The sequence below is a fragment of the Orcinus orca genome, chromosome 19 (genome assembly GCF_937001465.1).
Source record: "Orcinus orca chromosome 19, mOrcOrc1.1, whole genome shotgun sequence".
Taxonomy (NCBI): domain Eukaryota; kingdom Metazoa; phylum Chordata; class Mammalia; order Artiodactyla; family Delphinidae; genus Orcinus; species Orcinus orca.
Window position 1 is genome coordinate 18,821,971 of NC_064577.1, and position 23,373 is coordinate 18,845,343.

The window sequence follows — 23,373 nt, forward strand, 5'->3', positions numbered from 1 at the left end:
AGGCCCAGTAGAAAAATGGGCCATTTCCAGAAAAAGAAATACATTTGGCCACTAAATATATGAAAAGGTTGCCTCACTGCAGTAATACTAGTGAAATGCAAATTAAAATAATGAGTTAATGTTCCCCCTAACACACTGGCAAATATTTAAAGTTTGATAATTGGGATGTTAATGTAGATGCAGAGAAATAGCCACTTCTGTATAGAGGAAGTATAAATTGGTAAAGATTTTTTGGAAGGCAGTTTGCAAGTATTTATCGAAAGGTAAAGTATAAGATGTAGCCCTCAGATATGCTCCCATATGTGCACAAAAATATATGTACAAGTATGTATGAGGCTATTCATTGCAGTAATGTTTACGATAGCAAAAAATTAGGAACAACATACAAATATCCATTAATAGAGAAGTAATCCAACTGTGATATGCCCATGCTCTGGAATACTGTGTAGCTATATGAAAGCCTTCAGAAGACATTGAGAAATGTCTAAGATATGTTAAAGTGAAAAAAGGTGGTCACATAGTGGTATGTATAGTAGGATCTCTGTTATGTTAAAATAATTCCTCCCTCTCCCCGCAAAAAAAGAAAAGACATGCAGGAGATCCTTGTTTTCTGAATATTTGTTGCCCAAATTTCTGTACTTATAAAAATTGTATGTCAGTTTATCATAAATTGAAAAAAATCTATGAATGGATCGCCTTTACTAAAATTAGTCCCTCTTCTGATACCTCTCTCTGCTTAACATTTGTGTGTATTCAGAGCTGAGGTGTCAGAGTCTTTGTGGGTCACCCTCAGCAGTGCACTGCAAATGACATTTGTGTTGGTCATAAAGTAAAATTGTAAGTCACTGGATTACTCGTATGTCTGGTGGGAATGTAACATGGTAGAGCTGCTCTGGAAAACAGTTTGGCGGCTTCTTACAAAGCTAATCATGCAGTTACCATACGACCCAGCCATTGCAGTTTTAGGCATTTATCCCAGAGAAATGGAAACTTATGTCCACAAAAAACCTGTACACCAGTGTTCATAGCAGCTTAAAAGCCAAAAACTGGATGTCCTTCAACAGGTGAATGGTAAACAAACCGGTACATTCATACCACAGAACACTACTCAGCAGTAAAAAAAAGAACAAGCTGTTGATACGCATAACAGCTTGGGCGAATCTCAAGGGGATTATGCTGAGAGAGAAATGTTTCTCCGTTCTGGGGATGGCGGAGAGGTAGAATGGGAGACAGAAGAGCGCTTGCCGTTGCCTGGGGTGGAGGAGGCAGCTGTGAGAGGCCGCATGAGGCACCTTTGTGTCACGGGGCTGTTCCGTGTCTTGGTGGTGTTTACACGAATCTACACATGGGACAAAATTGCATAGGACTAAATACACAAGTGAGTGCTGGTAAAATGGGGGAAATCTGAGTACGGTTGATGGATTGTGTCAGCGTCAGTATCTTGGTGTGATATTGAACTGCAGTTTGAAAGGTGCTACCATAGGGGAAACTGGGTAGAGGGTGCACAGGTTCACTCTGTGTTACTTCTTCTACCTGCACATGAATCTGCCAGTATCTCAAAATTAGAAGTTTGATTTAAAAAAGTGCTTAAAGTCTTACAATGGATCGGGATTTCCTGAAGTGCATGAAAAGAGATGTTGGCAGAGATGGACTCGTTAACATTGACAGTAGGATAGTTAGCAAGGATGATGATACACGAAGTGCTTCAGAAGAAACATCAAAGGATTAAGAAGAGCCCTTTTGAAAAACTGATGAAGCCCTCAGTGAATTTTATGAAAATGAGCCTCTTTATGTCATGCTGTGAAAGTTAAAATTTTTTTATTTTTTTCTTTATTCTGATAATTAGCTTGTGGTTGTAATCATAACCTAAATTTAGTTAACTATAAAATAAACTTCTATTAAGTTTTATTAAGTTTGGTTTTACTTTTCAAGATAAAATCGCAGAGCTAGCTCTTTATTTTGTTATAAATAATGCTAAGAGTTCATAACATCTTTCTAGCTATATCCACACGTCCACAATTTTTCCTCAGGATAAGTTCCTAGAAATGGAGTTACTGGATTGAAAATCCAAAGAGGTCTTGCCATTTTACATTCTCATCATCCGTTTTGCTATGCCCTGGTTAGTGCTTGTTATTTTTTTAAAAAAACATTTTTCAGTTTGACAGGCAAAAATGTTATCTTCTATTAATTTGCTTTTCTGAGATTTTTAATGAGGTTGAGTTGTTTAAATATTTTTATTGTACGTTTTGGCGGTTGTTGTCTGTTACTGAACTGCTAACTCTTCTGCTTCTTTTAGGCAGATCTTGTCTGGACTACCAGACTCAAGAGACCAAATCAAGTCTTTCAAAGACCCTTGAACAAGTCTTGCATGACACTGTTGTCCTCCCTTATTTCATTCAATTCATGGAACTTCGGAGAATGGAGCATTTGGTTAAGTTTTGGTTAGAGGCTGAAAGTTTTCACTCTACAACTTGGTCCCGAATAAGAGCACACAGTCTGAACACGGTGAAGCAGAGCTCACTGGCTGAACCTGTCTCTCCTTCTAAAAAGCACGAAACTACAACAGCTTTTGTAACCGACTCTCTTGACAAGAGAGTGGAGGATTCTAGCTCAGCCCAGTTGGAAGGAATTGACCTGAATAATAGAACTAGCAACACTCAGAATCACTTGCTGCTTTCCCAGGAATGTGACAGTGCCCATTCTCTCCACCTGGAAATGGCCAGAACAGGAGCTCATCAAGGTTCCGTGGAAACCCAGGAATCCTCCAGACTTATAGTAGCCAGTAGAAATAGTCCCTCTTCTCCACTAAAGGAATTATCAGGAAAATTAATGAAAAGTAAGTGTGTGATTTTTGTCTCTCTTTATCCTGTTTTGTTGTGTATTTTTAAAAAAATTTTTGAATCTGTTTACAAAGTGAAACTTGAGATGGGGAATAAAAGGGTTGGAATAGTTTTCTCCCACACTCACTTGCAGATTTGGGAGTATTTGGGTAGTGCCCTGGAGTAGGGTTCAGTGTATGAAAAAGGAACAGAAGGGCTGTCTACAGTGATTGGATCCTCTAAGAAAGACGTTGGCAGAATTAACAAATGAAGAAGGGTCAGGGGTCATGCTGCTTTTTCCCTTCCACAGATTTTGAAATCAGATCCTTACCCAGATAGGCTGATTTCAGCCCTGCCACAGTCTTAGTTTTGTTACTATTTTACTGTAGTTTGCAGATAAAATTATTTTTTAATTGCCAGCAGGTGACATTAATTGAGTTCTGTGCTAGGGGGGTACTTGGATTTCATGGAATAATCACAGCATCCCTGTGAGGTAGGCAGTTACCCCGTTTTACATGTGAGAAAGCCATGGTTTAGGCAGGTGGAGGAGACTTCCGGGGTTACACAGCAGGTGGGAGCTGGGATTAAAGCCCTGGCATCTCAACAACAGCACCTCTTTCTCTTTTCTGTTCGTTTGGAAATTACGGGCTCTTCACTTTTCAATTATCACCTCCTGGAATTCTGATTAGACAGCTTCCAATCCATGCTTGTCCTCTTCTCTTTTATCTTTTCTCAGGGGTCTAGATGATTTCTTTTCTGGATTTTCCTTGTGTGTTTTTTTCTTTTCTCTTTTCTACGAAGACTTTATGAGGGCAGTTTTAAGGTCCACAGCGTAATTGAGGGGAAGGTACAGACATTTCCTGTGCCCTTCTGCCCCCGCACTTGCGTCGCCTCCCCCACTGTGAATATCCCCCACCAGAGTGGAGCACTTGTTGGCGTCGGTGAACCTGCCTGGGCGCGTCGTAATTACCCAAAGTCCGCAGTCCACTTTAGGGTTCACTCCTGGTATTGCATGTCCTCTGGGTTTGGGCAAATGCATAACGGCATGTAACTGTCATTATGGTGTCATACAGAACATTTTCACTGCCCTGAAAATCCTCTGTGCTCTACCTGTTCATCTCTGTATACCTGCTGATTTGACCCTGGCAACCACTGATCTTTTTCCTGTCTCCACAGTTTTGGCGTTTTCCAGAATGTCATGTAGTTAGAATCATACATAGTATAGCCTTTTCAGATTGGTGGTGACTTCTTCAGATCTTTTAGTTCATTGATTCTCTCTTAAAATGGGTCTAACCTGCTGTTGAGTCAGTCTTTAACATGTTATTTTAATCTAAAAGTTAGTGAATTTTTCATTTCTAGAAGTTTTGTTTTTCAGGTTTGCCTGGTCATTTTTTAGTTTCTTAGTCCTTTAGCCCTCCATCCCACTTTTGAGCCTATTTTTTATTTATTTAAATTTATTAAACATATATTCATTATCTGAGAAGCCCAATATCCCAGTTTTTGTGTATTTGAATCAGCATTTATTTGTTTCTTCAGATTCACACTCTTGGTAGCCTGTGATTTTAACGGGTTTTGGCTGTGAATATATGTCTTTGGATTTTTATCTTTGGTAATTCTTTGAGGACTCTGATTAAATTGCGTTATTGCAGAGTGTATTTACATTTGCTTTTTAAAAAAAATTTATTTAATTCATTTATTTTTGGCTGCATTGGGTCTTCGTTGCTGCACGCAGGCTTTCTCTAGTTGCGGTGAGCGGGGGCTCCTCTTGCTTGAGGTGCACGGGCTTCTCATTTGCGGTGGCTTCTCTTGTTGCAGAGCATGGGCTCTAAGCACGCGGGCGTCAGTAGTTGTGGCACGTGGGTTCAGTAGTTGTGGCTCGCAGGCTCTAGAGCACAGGCTCAGTAGTTGTGGCATGCGGTCTTAGTTGCTCCGCGGCATGTGGGATCTTCCTGGACCAGGGCTCGAACCCGTGTCCCTGCACTGGCAGGTGGATTCTTAACCACTGCGCCACCAGCGAAGCCCCTGCATTTGCTTTTGCCATACTTCTGGGGCCAGCTTCATTACTATCCCATTATCGCTTAAAACTGAATTTTTGTCTTGGGTTTTCCAGGCCCTAAACTCTTAAGGCCTTCTGCCTGGTTTTGGTCTAATCTACCCTGTTTGGGCCCTGGGCAGCTGCCCTTGAAAGTGCAAGCCTCAAGTCTCTTGGAGTTGGTGGTTTTTCTCAGGTGAATGCCCTCTCTCGTACTTTTGCCCATCTTGATTTGTACTGACTCCTACAGGTCCACAATTCCTTGTCTGCAGTCCAGAAATCCAGAAAGCTTTGCCTATCACAAGTTGTTTTTTAAATGAACAAAACTTGACCTGAAGGGACGTGAGCTTATTGCAGAGTCATGAATGCGATCGTCTCACATGCTGCTGGGGTATTAAAATGGTATATATAGGGACTTCCCTGGGAGTCCAGTGGTTACAACTTCGGAAGCAGTATTGTAACAAATTCAATAAAGACTTAACAAATTTTTTTAATGGTATATATAAACACAGTGCGTTACCTCTGTAAAAACCTCAAATTCCGAATGCTAAAATATTAGTGGTCCCAAAGCTTTCATATAAGGAGCCTGCTTGTACTTGTTTCTGTTTCTCACTATTTCCCACAACCTCTGATGTAGTTTTCAAAAGCATTTTGGGAGAATTCAGTATTAGGAAGTGTTTCTTTGAACATCTAGTGAGGCCTGTTTCTGGAAATGAAAGTCCAAAGTCTGTTTCTTTGATTGTAATACACTTTATTGTTTTTGGAAACTGTCTTTGTTTTGGTGTTAATTTATTTCAATAGCAGTGGAGTAATTAAAAGAGTACTAGTTTTTCATTTTTTGTTATTTAAAAATTTTGCATGCAGTGAATTTGACACCTTTTGATGTGTACTTGAGGTTTAACACATGCATAGATTCCTGTAACTGTCATCTGTTAACTTTAATAATATAATAGCCAGTCATTTTACCAGCAGAAGCAAGTTTACTTGGAAATAGCCAGAAGAATTGCAGTTTGAGATATGCGAATTGTGGTGGACCATAGGCAAATCCAGAGAAGGGGAGCTTGCTTTTTTTATATGGAAAAGCTGGGGCGCCGGTAGTAACCGGAGACCATCAGAGGAAGCTGGGGGGTCCAAAGTGTGGAGCCTTCTCATTGGTTGGGCTGCTACAGTGTCTGATTGGCTAGGCTGCCCTGGGGCAGACAAAAGTTTTCTTCTTCCTGCTGGATGATAGAACAGACAACACCTTCGTGTTGAGACATAGGTGCTGGTCTCTTCCTGTTTGGGGTAATGAGGATGCCTCGCGGGGTGTGAGAGCTCACCCTATAGGCCTGTCCCCACTCCAACTTTAGCTGAGGTTTCTTTAACTCCACACATCACAATCAAGATGAAGAACAGTTCTGTCGCCTTTGTAGTTAAACCCTCTATCTCAGCAATTAACAGCCACTGATCTATTTGTCTCTTTTTTTGCCTTTTCTGGAGTGCCGTATAAGTGAATTTATATAGTATGTAGCCTTTGAGACTGGCTTCTTTCACTCAGCATGATGGCTTTGAAGTTTACCCACGTTGTTTCTGTCATTGCTTTCTATAGCTAAGTTCCGCTGTATGGATGTTCTGTCCATCCACCTGTTGAACCACGTTTGGACTGTTTCCAGCTTTTGATTATGAATAAAGCTGCTTTAAACATTTGTGTACAGGTTTTTGTGTGGACAAAAGTTTTTATTTCTCTGGAGAAATACCTAGTAGTGGATTTATGTGTTAAATGTGTGTCTAATTATATGAGAAACTGCCAGACTGTTTTGTAGAGTGGCTGCACCATTTTGCATTCCCAGCAGCAATATATGAGAGTTCTAGTTGCTTTATTTCCTTGCCAGTGCTTGGTGTAATCAGCTTTTTGTTTATTTGCGGGGTTTCTTAGCCATTCTGATAGATGTGTGGTGGTATCTCATTGTGGTTTTACTTTGCATTTCCCTAATGTCTGAGGATGTTGAATGTTTTTTCATGTGCATATTTGCCATCTGTATCTTCAGTAACTTGTTCCAGTCTTTCCCAATATTTTATTGTTGAATTTTGAGGTTCTTTATATGTTCTGGTTATAAGACCTTTATTGGCTATGTGACTTGCAAATGTTTTCTCCCAGTTTATAGCTTGACTTTTCATTCTCTTAAGAGTATCTTTCAAAGACCAAAAGGACTTTTTTGATTAAGTCCAATTTATCAACTTTTTTCCTTTATGGATTGTGCTTTTGGAGTCATGCATAAGAGCTCTTTGCCTAATCAAAGGTCATGAAGATTTTCTCCTGTGAGATATAAGCTGTGGTCGTTAGGTCAAGTTTTTTTTTTTTTTTTTTTTTGCGGCACACAGGCTTCTCACTGTTGTGGCCTCTCCCGTTGCGGAGTACAGGCTCCGGACGCGCAGGCTTAGCGGCCATGGCTCATGGGCCCAGCCGCTCTGCGGCATGTGGGATCTTCCCAGGCCGGGGCACGAACCTGTGTCCTCTGCATCGGCAGGCGGACTCTCAACCACTGTGCCACCAGGGAAGCCCTTAGGTCAAGTTTTTTTTTTTTTCTTTTCACATATGGATCATTCCATACATTATTAGTTAAAGACTACTCTTATGCCATTGAATTGCCTTTGTACCGTGGCCATATTTGTGTAGGTCTATTTCTGGACTCTTTGTTCTGTTCCATTGGTGTATATGTCTGTTCCTTTACCTGTACCACACTGTCTTGATTACTATAGCTTTGTAGTGAGTCTTAAGATTGGATAGTTTGAGTCCTCCAAGTTTGTTCTTTTTCAAAATTGTTTTTTCTAAGTCCCCCCCCCCCCCCGCCCCCGATATAAATTTTAGAATAATCTTGTCAATATCTACAAGAAACCGTGCTGGGATTTTTATTGGAGTTGTGTTCAGCCTATAGGTCACTTTGGGGAGAATTTATGTCTTAACGGTATTGAGCCTTAAAATCCACAGATATGATGTGTGTCTTCATTTACTTGGGTCTTTGATTTCTTTCCTCCACATTGTATAGTTTTCAGCATATAGATCCTTAATGTGTTTTGTTATTTGGTGCTATTGTGAATAGTATGATTAAAAATTTTTTGTTTCTAGTGTTTTTCATTGCTAGTACATAGAAATATCAATATGATTGACTTTTATATGTTGACCTTCTATTCTGTGGCCTTATTACTCACTTGTTATTTCTAGGAGCTTTTGTGTAGATTGCTTGAGTTTCTTGTCTTGTTCGTGATCTTAGAAAGTATTCAGTCTTTCACCATAAAGTGTGAGGTTAGCTGTGGGTTTTTGTAAATACCCTTTATCAGGTTGATGAAGTTCCCTTCTCTTAATAGTTTACTGAGAGTTGTTGCTGTTTGAATCATGAATGGTGTTGAATTTTGTCAAATGTTTTTTCTGCGTCATTTGATATCACCATGTGGTTTTCCTTCTCTGGTCTGTTAATATGATGGATTACATTGATTTTTTTTTTTTTAATATTGAATAAGCTTGCATTCCCAGGGTAAGCCTCATTTGGTTGTGGTGTATTAGTCTTTTTATATGTTGCTGGACTTGATTTTCTAATATTTTGTTGAGCATTTTTGCATCTGTTTAGATGGATATTGGTCTGTAGTCTTCTTATACTGCTTTTGTCTAGTTTTGGCATCAGTGTAATTCTGGCCCCATAAAATGCGGTGTCATTTCGTGGAAAACAGCTGACAGTATTTGTTGCCCAGTGGTAAAATTTAAGTTTACAAGTGAAACTTAGAATTTGGAAAACTTCTATTCACCACCGTGTGCTCTAACAGCTTTATAGAGTGTTCTGATAAGATCATTGTGATATTAATGATGTGATTTTTTTTTATACCATATGATGCAATGCATCAACATTTGTAAGATCTTCATAAGTCAGCAAACCAGTATTTTCTACAATATTTGAAAATATATGATGTTATAAAATCAATCATGAGTAAAAGACTCTTTAAACATGGGAGATAGACCAATAGATATTAATGTAACAGAATACAACAAGTTCATTATATGGTTTCAGATTCCACCTTCTAATTAACCTTTAAGAAACTACCACTTTTCAAGTTTTGGTATAGTATCAAAGAAGAATATATCCACAGTTATCTCAGAAAACTATTAAAATACTCCTTTTCCCAATTACACATCTCTGAGGCCAGCTATTCTTGATATAAATAAAAGAAAACCATTTCTCTATTCATAACACTTCTGACACCAAATATGTGGGTTTCCCACATTAAGCAATTCTCTAATTCTCTGTGGACAGTAACTGGGTACCCTATAGTTTAATTCATTCTGACACTACCCGGAGTTATTGCAGACCCCCCCAGGTTAAGGGCTCAGTCCAGAAGACTGTCCCCCCACTTCAGATGCCAGTCACAGGTCCCAAGTTGTCACCTGTACTTCTGGCCAACCAGCTATAAATCAGGGGTTCCCACTACCCCTTCCTCTTTCAATAATTTGCGACAACAGCTCAGAGAACTCAGGGAAACACTTTATGTTTATTAGTCTATTATAAAGGATATCGTAAAGGATAGAAATGAACCGCCACATGAAGGGGTACATAAGTCAAGGTCCAGAAGGGTCCCAAGTGCAGGAGCTTCTGTCTGTGGGGTTGGGGTGCATCACCCTTCCGGGACATGGATACATTTGCCAACCCAGAAGCTCTCTGAACCACTTCATTTAGGGGTTTTATGGTTCTGTCACGTGGGCCCAGTTGAGTAAATCATAGGCCATTGGTGATTAGCTTGATGGTCCCTAACCCCTCCACCTTCCCCAGAGGTTGGGGAGTGGGGCTGAAGTTCCGTGGTTGCTTCTTTGGCAACCAGCCCCACTCTGCAAGAGTCACCTCATTACCATAAACTTTTCCCCTGGTTGAAATCAGAGGCTTATTATAAATAACAAAAGATGCTTCTCTGGCCCCTGCCACTCAGGAAATTGCAAGGGTTTTAGGAGCTCTGTGCCAGGAACCAGGACAAAGACTATACATGCATATACACACATGTACACGCACATGCATACTATATATATATACACACATACATACTATATACACACATACATACTATGTATATACACATACATACTATATACACACATACACACTATATATACACACATACTATACATATACACACATATTATACATATACACACATACACATACATACTATATACACACATACATACTATATATACACATATACATACTATATATATGCACATACATACTATATATACACACATACTGTATATATACACACATACATACTATATATATACACACATACTATATATACACGCACACACATACTATATACATACTATGTATATACACATACTATATGTACACACACATACTATATATATACACACACTATATATACACACACATACTATATATACACACGTACACAGACATACATACTATATATATACACACATACATACTATATATACATACACATACATACTATATATATACACACACACACTATATATATACACACACACACACACACACACACACACATACATACATTTCTTCTCATATCATGAGAGCACAGTATATTTCAACCAAAACAAAAAAGCACAACAGATTGAATGCCAAAGCAGATTTGAGAATCTAACAGTTTGTTATCAAGACGAATAGAGATGCAAAAATGTAAATTGATGCCCTCTTCTCATTAATTTTTTTCAGTTTGGGAAACAGTTATTTTCTGTAAAAAATAGTATTTATGTTAACTTTTAACAGATTTAATATTGTTAATTTAAACAATAATTTTTTCTCATTTTAATTTTTAATACCTTACTATCTATAGATAAAACTCACATAAACAAAAGCTCTTTAGGGTCCTCAGTAATCTTTAAGATTTCAAAGTCCCAAGACTAGGAAGTTTGAGATTCACTGTTTTAACATTCCAGGGTTGTTGAAGGTCAAATGAATGTATTCATGAATATGAAATTTGGTAGAATATGTAAAATGTAGATTTAAAAATGATTTTTGAGCTCCCGCTATGTAAGTCCTTCAGGTTAGGACTTTGGAGAGGAGAGATGGAAAGAGGATGTGTACAGCGATTGCTGTTACTCATCAGCTTGTGAGCCGAGGCGAGGAGGGCCACGGGGTCACGTGTATCTCCTCTGCTCCAAGAACCAAGCAGTGCAGAAGCAACGTTACCATGGAGGCTGTTTTGTCCTAAGTATATTTACAAAGATATTTATTTGTAATAAAAGATATGTTTGTGTGTGTGTGCCTGGGCGCATGGCAAACAAACCTTGCTGTTCATGAATATGGTCCGTTACTGGTCCAAGTTGCTTTTTGATTTTTGAAGTTGTCCCCTTCTTACCTTGCAGGTATAGAACAAGATGCAGTAAATACTTTTACCAAATATATATCTCCAGATGCTGCTAAACCAATACCAATTACAGAAGCAATGAGAAATGACATCGTAGGTAAGCGGTGCTTGAAGCTATGGCATCAAAAAAAAAAAAATTTGGTTATTATTAAGAGAATTTTTCATGAACATGTAATTCAACATATACCTTCCTTGTCTGTTTTCAGGGTACTTTATTATATCTGATTGTAGCTCACTTCCAAAGTTTCCCTCTTACTTGTTGGACCCAAATTATGAGATTTTTGACTTGAATAATAGTAGCACATGTTTACTGAGTACTTGCTGTGTTCCAGACAATATTCTAGGCATTTCCCATTGACAAACTCATTCAATCTTCTAAAGAACTTTGCAGCATAAATACAGTTACTATTTTATAAGTGAGGAAGCACAGAGAAGGTAAGTAATTTGCCCAAGGTGACAGCTCAGACACGGCAGTTAGGACTTGCAACCAGACCCCTACATGGTAACTAGTATGCTATTCGGCAGTGTTTTTCAAACTCTGGATTAGGACCAGTCTCCTCATAGGTCCTCACCCTCCTGCCAAAAAAGACTAGACTGGAAAAATCAAAGTGCTTCACAGTAGTAAGGGTAAATACATACCACTTCAGAACATTGTTTCCATCATATGTACATATATATACTGAGTCACATAAATATATTTTTCTGTAGGTCATAATAAAAATGTTTGAAAGCTTTGACTATGTTGTATCAGAAAGACTTCAGGTACACCTGTAATCACAGATACAAGTGGTTGATTTATTCATTGAACAGATACTTATTATACTCTCATCAAGTCCTAGCACTAAGTTTTGAGTTTTTAATACAAAAATTAAGTGTTTTTGATTTCTGAATGAAAGCCTATTATTCTGCTCCTAGCAGAGTCGACCCAGCCTGGGGCTCTTTCGGTCTCTCCTCGTCCTTGGGGACAGCAGAGCCCCTCCCGGTCTCAGCTGAGCCTCTTGAACTGGCCGCGTACTTCCAGGGCACACCTGCTGTCTGCCTCAGGCTGCCGGGTGCTGCCCCCATTGTTTCCTTTTTCTTCTCCCTCGCAGAGCCTGTGACACATGGGTCTTGTGGCTGTTGGTGGCTGTCCCCGTCTGCTTGTATTTTGGAGTTTTCACCCAGTTTTGTTGCAGATGTTGTCATGGGATTTTGGGTTTTCTATGTAGTTCCTCTATTTCTATCTGAAAATTTGTTGCTGCCATCTTTTAGACTTTCCTAGACCAACTGTGCCTAATAATAACTGTTAGGTGTCCGAACAGATTAGCATTTGGCTATTTGAGGAATTGGTTGGCTAGTAATTCCACTGGGTGTTTGTACCAATTGATAACTAAACTGTTTGGGGTAGGTGAGAAAAGGAGAGAGTTTTGAGTCAGACATTTTAAAATGAAGTGTCACTGCAGTTCTAATTTTCCTTTCCTTAAACTTTATCAAATTAACGATGTAATCCCATGAGGGGAAAAATCTGAAGGATCAAGTTGATAACATTTAATGATCAAGAAGTTTCCATTCCAGTGTGTATTACTATGCGTTTTAAAATGTTAATTACCTCTATGTCTTTAGACCACTCGCTTTTCCTCTTTGGGCCTCATTCTTTTGAATCCTGCCCTAATTATTTGTCTCCTCTTCAAGCTGGAATATTTTAATATAGCTGTACTTCAAGTAAGTTATAGTTTGAAGAAGCCTCCACTTAAGCTTTTATTGTGTATCCCACCTGCCTGGTTTTGTTGTAGATGTTATCTCTGGGTTTTGGGTGTTGCTATTTAATTTGTTTGTTTTTATGTGGGGAATTAGATTGACCTCAAAACTGTGCTTCCACTGCTTGTTCCATCTTCCACAAATCCTTGAAGTGGTGGAATTTTTAAAATATTGTGGAGGTACAGTTGACAGAATGTGCTGATGGTTTGGAAGTGAGTGGTGTGAGAGGAAAAAAGGAATCAAGCATGACTTCATTTTTTTTTTTAACAATATATTTTTTAGAAGTTTTATAGTTTTATTTTTATTGATTGATTGGTTGATTGCTGCGTTGGGTCTTCATTGCTGCGCGCCAGCTCTCTAGTTGCGTCTAGCAGGGGCTACTCTTGGTTGTGGTGCGTGGGCTTCTCACTGTGGTGGCTTCGCTTGTTGTAGAGCATGGGCTCTAGAGCGCAGGCTCAGTAGTTGTGGCACACGGGCTTAGATGCTCCGTGGCATTTGGGATCTTCCCGGACCAGGGCTCTAACCTGTGTCCCCGGCATTGGCAGGCGGATTCTCAACCACTGCCCCACCAGGGAAGCCCCGACTTCATTTTTTTAAAACCTGCATACCTGGGGGAATATTTGTAAGGTGAAGAAGATGCAGGAGTAATGGCTGAAGGGGAACATCAGGAGTTTGGGTTTCAGACATCCAAATGCTGAGCACCAAGTAGGCAGTTGGATGTTAACGTTAGGAGCTCGTGAGAGAGGTCCGGGTTGGAGATGTATGTTTGGAAGTGATCAGCCTATGGTTGGGTTTGGAGCCATGAAACTGAGTAACATCCCTTGGAGGAGTGTGGTGAGTGAGGACGCGAGGTCTGAGGACTGGGTGCTGTGGCAGGTCTAACATCTGGAAGAAACAGCCAGTAGTGGAGGCCTTCCTGCATCAGCTCTGTATCAAGAGAGCAGTTTTTTCTGGAAGCCAAGTGAAAAACTCATTCTGGGAGGAAGGGAGTGATCAAAGATGGCAATTCGCGCTGATAGGTTAAGTAAGGTGAATACCAGGAGTGGGATGGACTTGGCAGTGGTGGGCATCTTAATTACAGTGGACCATTAGGGACAAAACTTAACTGGAGGCGTCTTAAAAGCAAATAGGAGGAGCGGAGACAGCAAGTATGGCAACTGTTAGAGGCATTTTACTCAAAGGTGAGCTGGCAGGGGGTGTTAGTCAAGGGACAGTGGTTTGGGGTTTTGTTTTTAAGGTGACGTGTCACAGCATGTAAGGTGTATGACAGTATACAAACACATATATATGTATAACATACAAACAGTTCATAGCTGGTGACAATGAGGCAGTAGGAGGAAGTTGATACAGTAGGGAGAGGGGGCAGTTGCTGTAGAAGAGGTGCCTTGAGGAGGTAAGAGAGGATGGGACCCGGTACTCCTAGAGTTTTCCAGATAGGAGCGAGGACAGTTCATCTGTAGTAGCAGGAGAGATTGCACAGTCGGTGATGCGGGCAAGTTGGTAGAGGTGGTGGGAGTGGATGGAATTTGTTTTCTGATTGCTTGTTTTCCAAGTCATCAGCAAAGAGGGTAGAGAAAGAGGTGCTAAGACGTCTACAGAGAGAGGAGGTGTGCTGTAATGGACCAGGTAACTGTAGCACGATCCTTGGGTTTCATGAAGGTCCCACTAAGGTCCTGAACTTGAAGTGAAAGCAGCCATCATGGTGGGGTTTTTCCAGCCATGTTTAAGAGCTAGCTAGTAAACAGCTTATTGATTTGTTGCAGTTTATTTAGGCAGTTCCTAATTTTAGCCCATTTTATGTTTTAAAATTTCTACCAAATAACATTTTGATAAACAGATAATTCTTTCACAAATCTGTAGTTCCTTTGGTTACAACCCTAGAGATAGAATTGCTGATTGCAAGGGTATGTTCATTTCTAAAGCTTATGCTAGAAACTGCCAGATTGCCCCCCATAAAAAGATATACCCGTTTATATGCCCACTAACACACGTGTCAGTTTTCCCATGCCCTTGCCCAAGCATATGTATCGTTAAACAATTAAGCTTATGGATTGTTAAAACAATTTTGTGCCAAGCTACTAGACAGAAGGTGGTGTGCCTCCTCCTTCTAATCTATAATTACATTTACTTGGTTACTAGTGAGCACGCATATCTTTTTATATTGGCCATTTTGTATTTGTTCTTTAGTGAATTTTTCTTCGTGTCCATTTTTCTTTCTAGACTTTCTTGTTAGTTTGTAAGAGCTCTTGATACATGAATGAAAATAATCTGTCATTCATAAACTGTCATATATGCTGCAAATTTTTTCCCCCAGTTTACCCTTTTATTTTGTTTTGGGGGTGTTTTAAGATATAGAAGTTAATTTTATATTGTTGACTCTTGATTTGTGCTTTTGCATTTATGCTTAGAAAGACCTTCCCTACCTCAAAATCAGCTGTACACCTGTATTTTCTCTTAATTCCATTTAAAACCTGCTCATCTTTATGCCTTTACAGGTACTTCCTACTTTGATTTACAAATGTGTATAGTTTGGATTTAGAGAAAAATTATTTACCATTTCTTTTACAGCAAAGATTTGTGGAGAAGATGGGCAGGTGGATCCCAACTGTTTTGTCTCAGCACAGTCCATAGTCTTCAGTGCAATGGAGCACGAGTATGTCGATTTCATATTTCCACGTTGTGCATTCTGGGTAGTTCGGGTTCAGCCTCAGGAATAACTAAAACCAAACTATCTTTGAGGATTTAAATATTTTGAATGTTTACAGGATCTTATAGACATTCCTAAGACTATCTTGGGTAATGGTTTCTTTTAAATATAAATTATGTGAGTTCTATTAAAAATAAAACAGATTTTTATTTTTAATGTTAGTATTTGCTAAGTTAAAAGAATTTATTTTTAATTCCAAAGTCCTTAGGGGTGATTGTGACTGTAGTGTGATATAGTAATTGGTTTATCTGTTTAAACAATGCATGTCTTCAGGTGGATATCCTGATTTGTTAGTGCATGCTTTAAGCTTAATGGATGCCATATTACTAAATCCACATAGATTTGTTGAAACTGCCTCCAAAGTTTTCTTAGATTAATTATTGCTGCATGCCCTCAAAAAAATCTCCATATCATTCTTCCATTTAACGTTTATGAAAAGCGTGCTGTGCACAGTTTGGATGTAGTGCCTGCTTTGAAGGAAATTACAGCCTAATAAGAGAAATAGGGCATGTTCTTTGCTTACCGTAATACGAGGTAGCGTGAGTTAGCTATCAGAGGAGAGCTGCACGTCATTACGGGGTGGGAGAGATTACTTACAGGGAGAGGAATCAGGAAGGCGCCATGGGAAGGGAGGTCACGTTGACCTGGGCCGTTAAGATGCAGTAGCACAGTGGGGAAAGAGTGTGTTCTTCCCAGATGAGCCCTTTCCTTGGTCGGTCCCTCAAACTTTACCTTTTCGTCCACGTGCAGGCACTTTAGTGAGTTTCTGCGAAGTCACCATTTCTGTAAATACCAGATTGAAGTGCTGACCAGTGGAACTGTTTACCTGGCTGACATTCTCTTCTGTGAGTCAGCCCTCTTTTATTTCTCTGAGGTAAAGTCTGCATTTCCTTTCACACTCTGTTAGAGCATTCCAGCCTCTGAGCTGTACGTGCTGGGCCCTGTCTATAGGGAATAACATAGAAGACACAAATCATTTCCAAACTGATCAGGTGGATTTAAGTACTGTGATTACTGTTTTAAGTTGTATCTAATGGCAAGAGTACTTGAATGGCATTAGTCAGACTAAAGAGAACATGAAAATTCAAAGTAAAGTAACTCTAATTTTGAAAAACCTAATTAAACTGCTTATAAGAGAATGCAGATTTTTAGTTATTTAGAGCTGTTTTAAAACCACGAAATTTGATACTTGATTCCAGTGCATAAGTGTTTGCAGAGCAGACTTTAGAAGAGAGAAGGAAAAGTAAATATTTTCCCACTGTCTTCATTTTACTTTAGCCACTTGATAGGATTGCCCTTGATCGGACTGAAGCATTTGCAACAAGCAATGAGTATATATTCATCTCTTTGAGGCATACAGTGTAGAGTGATGGGATTTGTTAGGCTTCAGCAAATGAAATTCTTTTGTTGCAAAGCAAATGACTATTAAGTCGAGATAAGAGGATTCCCGGTCTCACAAAGCAGTAACTTAGACTCACACTTGCATCCTGCCTCTTGACAAGGATACAGTTATTCAGCTGATTTGTGTTTTCACTCCCTCTCTTTGCCTTAAGTTTAAGTCAGCATTTGTTCAGGTTAGTATGGCCGCGTGGAGTGGTGGAAATGATCAGGTATAATAGATTTGGTCTGGTTGGTTTACCTTTTGTATGTTTGCCAGCGAGGAACCACTAATCCATCTTTAATTTTTACTCCAGTTCACTAAAGTTTGCATTCAGCTGTGTAGTGGTTGCTTTTTGTTGTTGTTGTTAGGTTTTTTTTTTTGTTTTTCTCCCCCTAAAAGAATATTTAAAAATTATTCAATCTCAAATGACTGTAAGTTGCAGACTGGCATTAACTGAGCAAGTGGACCTGTTTTGGGGTGGGGGGATTTCTTTTGTGGGTTTTTTTTTTTTCCTTTATGTCCTGTATTTTAATAGTTGGGGCTTAGATATAGACGAGAGATAGTGAGAGAAATCTGTGTATAGCCTGATTTTCCTCTTTTGTGTTTTTCCTTCCCAGTACATGGAGAAAGAGGATGCAGTGAATATCCTACAGTTCTGGTTGGCAGCAGACAACTTCCAGTCTCAGCTTGCTGCCAAAAAGGGCCAGTATGATGGGCAGGAGGCACAGAACGACGCCATGATTTTATATGACAAGTGAGTCTTAGTGATAGACACATCCAGCTTTCTGCGAATATTGAGTACTTGAAGCGTATTTCAGAAGTCACCTTGGTCTCTGCCGCCGGGGAGCTCACAGGGAGCCGCATAAGAGCTGCTTTTCATTCATGTGTTCAGAGTAGGGGGTTCTTAGAATAAGTTGCCGGCGGGGCAGGGGGAGGCTTGTGTGTGGCAAGCAAGACGATGTTGGTGGAGGTCACCGAGGGCTTCACAGAAGGGAGATTTGATTGGCGACTGAAGAATGGATTGAATTCTGCTAGCGGGGAAGGACACTCTTGGCAGAGTCATCCGTATGAGCAGCGCCATAGAAACTTCGCGTAATTCACACTTGGTCAAGGGAACAGGAGAAGATGAAACTAGCTGGAATCTATTGCAAAGGGTCTTAAACGTCTGTGTGGGGTATACCATGTTTTCTGGTGCAAGTCTGCTCAGCCAGATGAACTACTTGGTGAAGAGTAGTTATTCATTAGTTTTCACTGAAAATGAGAGGGCAGCACAATCTTAGTGAACAGAATTGAAAACTGTGTCTGTCCCCCCTTTCATCTAACTTTTCTTGTTCTATAAGGAAATGTGTTATTTGTATCTGTGAGCACTTGCTAAGAAGATAACTTGAGAGGCAGAGAAAAATCTATGGGATATTAGGGTTGGGAGAGAGCTGAGAGCATCTAGGTCAGTGGTTCCCGAACATCACCGGGCTGGTCCGTGCTCCTGTCGGCATGAGAGTCACCTGGGAGCTTGTCAAAAATAGGTTTCCAGTCCTCTTCTCTAAGAGATTCTGATTCAGCAGGTTTGAGGTGTGACCCAGGAATCTGATTCTGATGAATAGCCAGATTAGGGAGCTGGTTTGATTTTCGCATTTTGCAGATGAGAAAACTAAGGCTTGCAGGGGTAGTGACTTTCTCCAAGTCACAGGGCAAATTAGTGGCAGAACTTGAATGCAATTCTAATGTTTGTCCAGTGTTTATTTTTGTTCAATATATTTGTGGGAAAATATTATATAAGAAACATTGTTATATGGATGTTAATGTAGCAAGCATTTACCTTTAGAAATTTGAGGGAATTCCCTGGTGGTCCAGTGGTTAGGACTGCGCACTTTCACTGCCGGGGCCTGGGTTCAATCCCTGGTTGGGGAACTAAGATCCCACAAGCCGCGCAACACAGCCCCAAAAAAAAGGTGTGGGCAGTCCCAAAATTCAAATTGTGGAGGAAAATTTGCCAACTTAGTTGTTGCATGATGGGAGACTCACTTTTTGTTAAGAAAGTACTGATAACAAGATAAAAGAAGAGTTTTCTCCTGCTGGAATAGAAGAGTGGCAGTGGTAAGGTCCTGGCTGGAGCTCAGTGCCAGGCAGAGCTGAGACCCTGTTTTCCCACTGGATCCCATTTTCAAATTGGGAGCCATTTTTAAATGAAGATTACTGTGTGACATCCTCCCGGCACTGTCATTTTAACAGCTCCTGCTTATTTGTTTTTCTATCTTTACTTTTTAATATCATGCCTCATCAGCCTGTCTGTATTTGTATCATGGACAGGAGTTAGAAGCCGCAGAATGCTCAAAAGACAACATATATGTTTTTCTGCTTTTAATGCTTCTTTTGTATTCAGTTTATAACCAGTTTACCAAAACACCAGTTGCATTATATCCTATGAAGTTAGAAATCTTTGAGTTATCATTGATTACTCCTTTTCCTTTCATTAGCAAATCCTGTTATTCTACTTAAATACATCAAATTCATCCACTTCACCCTCAATGCTATTTTGTTTTGAATTCCTACATGTATGTTTTGTATGCCACATAGTTATGCTGGTATGTTCTCCTTTGTACCCTGTACAGGGATCTTTTCTGTTCTCTTTCCAGGGGACATGCCTATGTCTTACCCTGTTTTAAATTTGTTTCTTTCTCCCAAGCACTGAACAGAGACTAGGTGCCCATTAAACGTGTACAATTGGTTTCTTTGCCTCAGTTGTAACCTGACCTGGAAAATCTTAAACAAGAACCGAAGATGATGGCAGGCAGATAGGGAGGGGGGGCACGTTGGCTCAGGTGTCTCTTCGGCGGTGGGAATACAGGTTGCAGCAGGGCTGTCATCAACCCAGCTCTATAGTCCTAGGTCTGCAGGAGCCTCATAGAAGGTTCTCTGGTGTAGGTGCCAGAAATTGCTTATGATTGCTGTGAAGTTGGGGTTTACTTTGGCTGTCTTTCTGCCATAGGTACTTCTCCCTCCAGGCCACACATCCTCTTGGATTCGATGATGTTGTACGACTGGAAATTGAATCCAACATCTGCAGGGAAGGTGGGCCACTCCCTAACTGTTTCACCACTCCGTTACGTCAGGCCTGGACAACCATGGAGAAGGTAACCAAAACTTGAAAAGCATTAAACTACAAGAAGTTTTTAACTGGTGGAACCCAGAAAATAGAACATGGGAAAAAGCAAACAGAACAGTGGAAAGTTGAAGCAGTGCAGCAGTGATGAGAGCGGGGGCTTTGAGTCTGACTTGGTATGTATTAATCTTAACCTTCACAGGCTGAGTGACTTCAGGCAGCTACTGAAGTCCTTTAATGCCATGTTCCTCCTCTGTGAAATGGGGCTAATACAGATACTTAGAGTTATTTTGAGGATAAAAATGAGGTACGACGTGGAGAGTGCTTATTAGTAATGTAAGCAGTAAGCATTAAAAAATGTTAACTGCTATTATTACTGTGATTATAACATCTTTTAGATAATTAGTATTGAGCAAAGTTAGCTTAGGGATGATCCAAATATTTCACCAAAACTCTCCAACAGGGTTGGAGCACTAGTTTTCTGTATCATGATCACTTACAGAGTATCACTAATAGCTGCTTAATAAAGTGTTGGAATTTGTGAATCATTTATTCTTCTGATGAACTAAAGCAGATTTTACTAGGAATTGCAGGAGCCCAGGATAAGCCCATGAGGTTATTTTGCTCATATGTGTCATGTGCATCTAGGTGGAAAGGGATTAAGTAAGCACTGCCACATGATACCACACATAAAAACTGAATTTCAGGAATATGGAGGAGTTACATATAAAAATCAAATCGGGGCTTCCCTGGTGGCACAGTGGTTGAGAGTCTGCCTGCCAATGCAGGGGACACGGGTTTGTGCCCCGGTCTGGGAAGATCCCACATGCCGCAGAGCGGCATGAGCCATGGCCGCTGAGCCTGCACATCCGGAGCCCATGCCCCGCAACGGGAGAGGCCACAACAGTGAGAGGCCCGTGTACCGCAAAAAAATAAAATAAAATCGTTGAAAGGCTGGTAGTAAACTGGATAGAGTATCGGCTGTTGTCCAAGGTCGATAATTTTTTCATGATTAAAATTAAAATTTTCTGATCTTAAAGGAAAAGTTCAAGATATGTATCATATAAAGAATGTAAACTTTCTGGGTAATAAAGTTAAAATACAGAGAAAAACAAAATGTAAAAATATTTCTTACTGTGTATCTAGGGAACTTATACTAATTTTAATTTTTAAGAGTACTATCAAGTAGGTACATGGTAAAAAGATACGTATGCTTCGTTCCCTAATACTTTGAGTATTTCTCTGCTAGGTATTGTTGTTATGGGGTAAACTAAAAAAGAAACATGGCTTCTGCCCTCCTGGAGCTCTGTCTATAAGGAGAGCACATATTAAACACAGACGTAAATATTTACAGTTGTGCTAAATGCTGTGAAGGAAAAGTTGGTAATAGGAAATGCCAATAATAAAGATGGGAACTTAACATCATTAATAGTTTTTAAATGGAAATAAAAGTATCCATGTACCATTAGACATTTATTTAACAACTATTTGAAAAGACAGAACCCAGTGTTGGGAAGCCCATGTCAAAACAGATGCCTTGATGATGCTAGTGATGCATCCTCCACATTTATCAAAGCTAAAATGTTCATATCATTTAACTTAGTAATCACACTCCTGGTAATTTATCTTAAGGAAATCAGATCAAAAGTGAAAATCAGTATATACACAAAGACTTCAATATTTATAACAAACAAGAAAAATGTAGCTTCAAATTAGATCCCTCCCTGGTATCTAAGAAGTCTAGATAATCAAGTCCATTCAGTAGTTTCATGGCAAGTTTTCTGAGGGAAAAAATCTATAAATTGTACACATTGTAGTTTTAGTTACAATGTAAACTGTGTACAAAGGGATAATACTTGGAGTGTAAGAGGAGTAAAATCATGTGTGCTAACTGGTAGCATTGAAAGTAAAATTTTGTTGTAAAATAAAGTTTTAGTGTATTTGATTTCAACTTTAAAATAAATTGTATCCTCTCTTCAGGTATTTTTGCCTGGCTTTTTGTCCAGCAACCTTTATTATAAATATTTGAATGATCTCATCCATTCGGTTCGTGGAGACGAGTTCCTGGGAGGAGGTGTCTTGCTGACGGCTCTGGGCTCTGCCGGCCCCACTGAGGACTCCCACCCCGGGTCGGCCGACAGCTCTGCTGTGCAGGTAGTGACCCCTGTGACTCTGCGCCAGGATTGTTTCGCTCAGATCTTAGCATCAGATCCTGTTTGTAGCTTTTAGGTGGTAGAAGAAACAAAGGAGTGATAAAATTAGCTTACTTACTATATATGCTAACCAAAGTCTTTGTGATGATTAACAGTGTGTCATATTGTAAAGATGTCAGACCATTATTCTGCTTGACACTGCGGCTCTTGCTTTATTTTTTTAAACATTTATTTACTTATTATGTATGTATGGCTGTGTTGGGTCTTTGTTGCTGTGCGCGGGCTTTCTCTAGTTGCAGTGAGCGGGGGCTACTCGTTGTGGTGACTTCTCTTGTTGCAGAGCAGGGGCTCTAGGTTCCCGGGCTTCAGTAGTTGTGGCTCTTGGGCTCTAGAGCGCAGGCTCAGTAGTTGTGGCGCACGGACCTAGTTGCTCTCTGGCATGTGGGATCTTCCCAGATCAGGGCTTGAACCCGTATGCCCTGCATTGGCAGGCAGATTCTTAACCACTGCTCCACAAGGGAAACCCAGCTCTTGCTTTAAATAATCAAATCACATGACATATTTATAGCCTCTGAAAAGTTGTTTGTATAATTATTTGGGAAATTTTAGTAACTAAATTTGGAATGCTCTTTTAGAGAATAATTGAGTGAACTCCTAGATTTATTAATATTTCACTGAAGAGCTTTTGGTTTCATTTTGAACTATAATGCCATTGTACATTTCCTTAACCTTTTTTGTTTTTTTGGAGTGCTTTCATATATCAGGCCTTCTCTGACTATCTGCAAAATCACACAAAGTGGGTTATGCCCAAGAACAGAGTAAGGAGGTAGTAAAAAGTCAATTGATTTTATTGAAGTCACACAGTAAGTGGCAGAGCCATGAATATATTCTCTGTCTAGTTTTTTCCACCGTAAGTTTAATAATATAGCATAATTATTTTCTCATCACTATTGGCAAATAATTTTTGACCCTGGGCCTTGGATAAATTTTCTTAAGTTTTAAGACAGTGCAGTTTTCTTGCCGTCAACAAGGCTGTCTGTCCTCAGTACCTTTTCCTCTTATTGAGGTTGCA

General features: G+C 39.8%; 1 protein-coding gene across 7 annotated transcripts in view; it reads left to right on the forward strand.

Annotated features, from left to right (window-relative positions):
* Positions 1-23,373, forward strand: part of AKAP10 (A-kinase anchoring protein 10) — a 60,152-nt gene that overhangs the window by 13,531 nt on the left and 23,248 nt on the right. For all 7 annotated transcript variants that reach the window (XM_033422790.2, XM_033422791.2, XM_033422792.2 and 4 more), the window contains 7 exons: positions 2,297-2,836; positions 11,222-11,320; positions 15,529-15,613; positions 16,418-16,541; positions 17,666-17,802; positions 20,035-20,179; positions 22,129-22,302. In XM_033422790.2, coding sequence (XP_033278681.1) covers positions 2,297-2,836; positions 11,222-11,320; positions 15,529-15,613; positions 16,418-16,541; positions 17,666-17,802; positions 20,035-20,179; positions 22,129-22,302 — 1,304 coding nt within the window. The remainder of the gene's footprint in view (positions 1-2,296; positions 2,837-11,221; positions 11,321-15,528; positions 15,614-16,417; positions 16,542-17,665; positions 17,803-20,034; positions 20,180-22,128; positions 22,303-23,373) is intronic.